The 4,496-nt window shown below is 51.6% G+C and overlaps 1 protein-coding gene across 1 annotated transcript; it reads left to right on the top strand.

Moving 5' to 3' along the window:
• Window positions 1–2,233: 2,233 nt before the first annotated feature.
• On the top strand, window positions 2,234–4,246 carry Ccdc185 (coiled-coil domain containing 185). Its single transcript, NM_001170428.1, has one exon. The coding sequence runs from the start codon at window positions 2,256–2,258 to the stop codon at window positions 4,119–4,121; it is 1,866 nt and encodes a 621-aa protein (NP_001163899.1). The 5' UTR covers window positions 2,234–2,255; the 3' UTR covers window positions 4,122–4,246.
• Window positions 4,247–4,496: the final 250 nt, after the last annotated feature.

Here is a 4,496-nt window from a genome sequence, read left to right as displayed (position 1 = left end):
GTGTGTGTGTGTGTGTGTGTGTGACTAATAAATTTATATAAAATAAAAATTACCAGTGTGCTGAAAGCCTTTATTTACAGCCTGGACTGTTTTCATTTCTTAGAGCGATGGAAACGGATCAGGATGGAGAAAGGTTGATCAATGGGTGCTAAGTAACAGTCACGTGACCACAGGATCTCCAGAGCCATGCACAGGAGGTGACCATAGATAACAGCTGTATACAGCACATGTCAGACAGGGGGACAAAGGGATTTCACAAGTTCCACAGCAGAGGAGTGAAAAATGTTTGAGGCGACAGCTTCGTTTATTCTGATCTAAACATCCCACGGTGCAGGAATATATCAAAATATTACACAGCACCCCATGAATTTGTAATTTTTATATGTCAGTTAAAATAAACTTTGAAAAAAATCTTTCACACAAATAATCATACCATAATGTATATTACATCTCCATATATGTAAATTTAAATCTCCCAGAATTCATATCAGAACAAGTATAAGAGGCATAACATTTATTTTGATAATATATTGCATTTAGTCTGAGGGGCTTAAAATATGATTTCAAAATGTAACCAGGGTAAAATAAGAAGCATTGGTAGATTTCCTTATTCTTCCTGTTTCGTTTTTAGAATCCAGTGTGTGCTTTGTTTTTCTTTGGTTGGATTTCATTTCACAAGATCTATTTCTGTTTATGTGTATATACTGAGTGTGTGTCAGTGGAGGCCAGAAGGGGACAGGGGACGTCAATACCTGGGAGCCACCTGCCATGGGTGCTAAGAACAAAACTCAGGTCCTCTGCAAGAGCATCAGTGCTCTTAACTGCTGAGCCACCTCTCCAGCCCCCATGTGTATTTTATATTTAAGCACACATCAGTTTGAACAATCGTACCATATGTGACTTCCTAATTTCTCCACTTTGACTCACCTATGCAGAGAGACAGAGAGAGAGACAGAGAGAGAGAGAGAGAGAGAGAGAGAGAGAGAGAGAGAGAGTTTCCACAGGAACCATTAGCACACAGAACCCACGGGTTCAGTTGCATTGTGGGGTCAGACCACATTTTACAGTAGCTTTCAATCTCCCAACAAACTTGGAAAGAGGGCTCAAGCCTTCATTTGGCAAAAGGCCACATTCTGAGACACACAATGCAGTCCGTTGAAGATTTCACTGCCAGATAAAAAGGAGACTGATTGTTCTCAGCATCGAGGGGATGATTGGCAGCTTAGCATTCACAAAATATCTCTTTCATGTGCTCCTGGGAACCCTGGCTTGACTTGCAAGCCCGGGCCTTCCAAGGAGTCATACTGGGATATGGAGAAGCAGGTGTGCTGTGCTGGCCCAACTTCACTTGGCTGAACACAGAAGATCCAGAGTCACTGGCCCCTTGGCAAAGGGGAACGAATCTCATAAAAGTGATGGGGGGTGAGGTGGGGGGGAAGACAAACGACAAATAAATGAAATCTTCTAGGGGCTATTTGAAAACAAAGCAGGCAAGAGTCATATTTAGATAAAAAAGCAAAGCTGTAATTCACACATTAGAGGAAAATCAGAATTGCCTGTTGCAGTTCTAAAGTTCACAAAGGTAAATGTGAAAGCATCCTTAGGGTTCGCTAAGCCCAGACCAGTGTGGTTCAAGGGCTGCTTCCTTTCCACACCTTGCATGCACAGATGAGGATCAGTGAGGTTGGTGAGATCTTAGCCTGTTAAAAGCACTTGTCTCAAAGCCTGAGTTTGACCCCTGGGACTCACATGGTGTAAAGAATCAGTCAACTCCTACAACTTGTCCTGAGCTGCTCATACGCCGATCATGGCGTATGTATTCGTCCATACATACATACACACACTAGAACAAACATAAAAATAAAAAGAGATGTGACTCCAAAGGACTAGCAAGATCCTCCTTCCTGGACACTACACTTTGCCCCTCCCTCCCACTACTTTCTATTTTTAAACTGGCGCCCTCGGCCCGGCCCGGGGGCTCCCACAATCCACTAATTCAGGGACCTGAAACACCGTTGCTGTCAAGATTCTCGTTTCTAAATACCACCCTTGTTTCCAAGACGTCCAACCAGCTCGTCAAAGCCCGGGTACACTGAGGCCTTTAAAGACCATGTGGCACCAGGATGCATTATGAAGTGGCAGAAGCGTCACAGGCCACGTGGATCGCAGGATTTGAGCGTGGGCTGGGTGTCCACAGTGGCCCCCTGAAGGTCCGCTGACCTTCCTGTAGACTCTGGGCCAGCCAGGAAGGGAGCATGGCCGGTTTCCATCTCTTCTCCCCAAAGCCCTATGGGGAGCTCGGGGAACCCTTGGCAGCTGGAGAGCAGGAGTTCGCGGACCAGCTAGGCTGGCATGAGCTGTCTCGGAACTCCTGGGCCCAGACTGCCGGAGCTGAGATCGAGACCGAGGTGCCCTGGGTGCACCCGAAGTGTTCGCCCGCCGGGCGGTCCCGTCGGCGTGGGTATATTGCCTCGCCACGAGAAAGCCACAGCCTGACACATGTGGCTCGCAGACCCTCGGACCGAGCCAGGAAGCACAGGTCTGGGAACCTCCGCCTGGAAGAAGCCTGCGGGATGGGGGAGGCACCGACCAAGTCCAGCAGAACTTGGCAGCAGAAGCGGCAGCAGCAGCCACCGGATCAGCCCAGCCCACGACACCCTGCAGCCCCGGGAGTTTCGTCCCCGCAGTACCCGGGGGAAGCTTTCAGCCCCCCGAGTGCTGGGGCTTTGCTTGTAGAAAAGACACACAATGGAGACCGGTGGGCAGTACCGGTGTGCAGACATGTAGGCCCCGGGTCCCCTGCCTTGGATCTCACAGACAAGTCCTCTGTGCACTCCCTAGAGCTCTGGAGGCAATCCACTTGTGTGTGCACCCAGAATAGGAAAAACCGCGATCGGACTAAGTATTACCCGCCCTCTGCCTCCTGCAAAGAGAAGAGTAGCCAGCATGCTCGGGTCCTCAAGAGCAAGTTGGACGAGGCGGTGATATCTTTCAGGGACCAGAAGATCTTGGCCCTGGTGCTGAGCAGGCTCAAGAAGGCTCAGAGGATGCGAGAGCTGCAGCAACAGGCTGCAGTCGCCTGGGAAGAGCTGAAGCGCTCAGACCAGAAAGTCCACCTGACCCTGGAGAGAGAGCGTAGGCTGTTGCTGCTGCAGAGCCAGGAGCAGTGGCAAGGACAGAGGGAACAGCACAAGCCTCGGAGGGGCCATAGCCATGAGCAGCCTCGCCAGGGCCACGAGCAGCAGGGACAGCGGCGGGACCGCCAGGCAAAGAGCACGGTTCAGCCGGAGAACCAGAGTGGGTGGACGATGCAACCTGACAAGCCAGAGAACCAAGGCCTAGACAAGATGGATAGGGTGCAAGTGCAGGCCGAGCACCTCAAACACTGTCAAGCGCAGAGTCTGCGGGAGCAGGAGAGGGTGCTGCAGAGTGTGCGGGACCTGAACAGGCTGCAGCTGCAGAAGAGGCTGGAGACAGCAGGTCACAAGAGGGAACAGCATGCGATGGAGAGCCCGAAGAAGGTCCAGGGGAGCAACCTGAGTACGGTTGTTAACGTCCAGGCCCGCAAGGTTCTCATGGACTGCCAGGCCAAGGCGGAGGAGCTCCTCAGGAAGCTGTCTCTGGAGCAGAGTTTCCAGAGCTCTCAGAACATGCAAGAGGGTCTGGTTAAGGAGCGGCACAGAGGGCAGCAGGGGAAGGCCCAGACTGAGGCAGAGCAGTTCCAGAGAGTGAAATGGCGAGAGGAGGAGGCGGAGGAGTTGCTCCAAGAGAGCAAGCGGGTGCTGGCAGAGCTGGCTGAAGAGAAGATGGGGCAGGCCAGGAGTCATGCGCACAAGACCTCCAAGGACAGGGCGCAGCACCTGCAGGAGCTGAACATCCTGCGGGAGAGGAACCGTCATATCTTGAAGCTGAAAGCGGAGAAGGAGGAGAAGTGTCACATTGAGGGCATCAAGGAAGCCATCAAGAAGAAAGAACAAAAGTTAGAGCAGATGACCCTAGGGAAAGATCCCATCTTCCAGGAGTACCAGAAGGTTCCCCTAGCCTCCAAGATAAACCGCTGCTATGACAAGGGGGCAGCAGAGACCCAGCTGCCCCTGCACCAGCAGGGTGGAGTCTACTGAGAACCCAGGAGGAAGAAGGCACAGCCCAGCAGCCAGAGACATCGTCATGCAATTCCGTAAAAATCCGATTTTAATCGAGCATTGATTTTTAAAAAAGTATATACAGTAGCTGCATTTTCCTCCCATGGATTAGTTCATCGATTCTCTCGGATGCTGTAGATGTGGTTGGGGCAGGTGACGTGGGGCGGGGGCGGGGGAGGATACGAAATCTGCTTGGCTTCGTGGGTTTTGAGGTGAAATACCTCTCAGGGAATGGAGAATCACACATCAGGCAGGAGTTGGAGGAGCCGGAGACGAATGCACAGTTGGGAGTAGGGTTTTAGGATGTGACTTGGTAAGCCTTGCCGCGTGTGAAGCGGGAGGAGCCTCCCAGGG

Source organism: Rattus norvegicus, chromosome 13 (assembly GCF_021556685.1).
Source record: "Rattus norvegicus strain SHRSP/BbbUtx chromosome 13, alternate assembly SHRSP_T2T, whole genome shotgun sequence".
In the NCBI taxonomy this organism is placed as follows: domain Eukaryota; kingdom Metazoa; phylum Chordata; class Mammalia; order Rodentia; family Muridae; genus Rattus; species Rattus norvegicus.
This window is presented reverse-complemented; position numbering and strand designations above follow the sequence as displayed.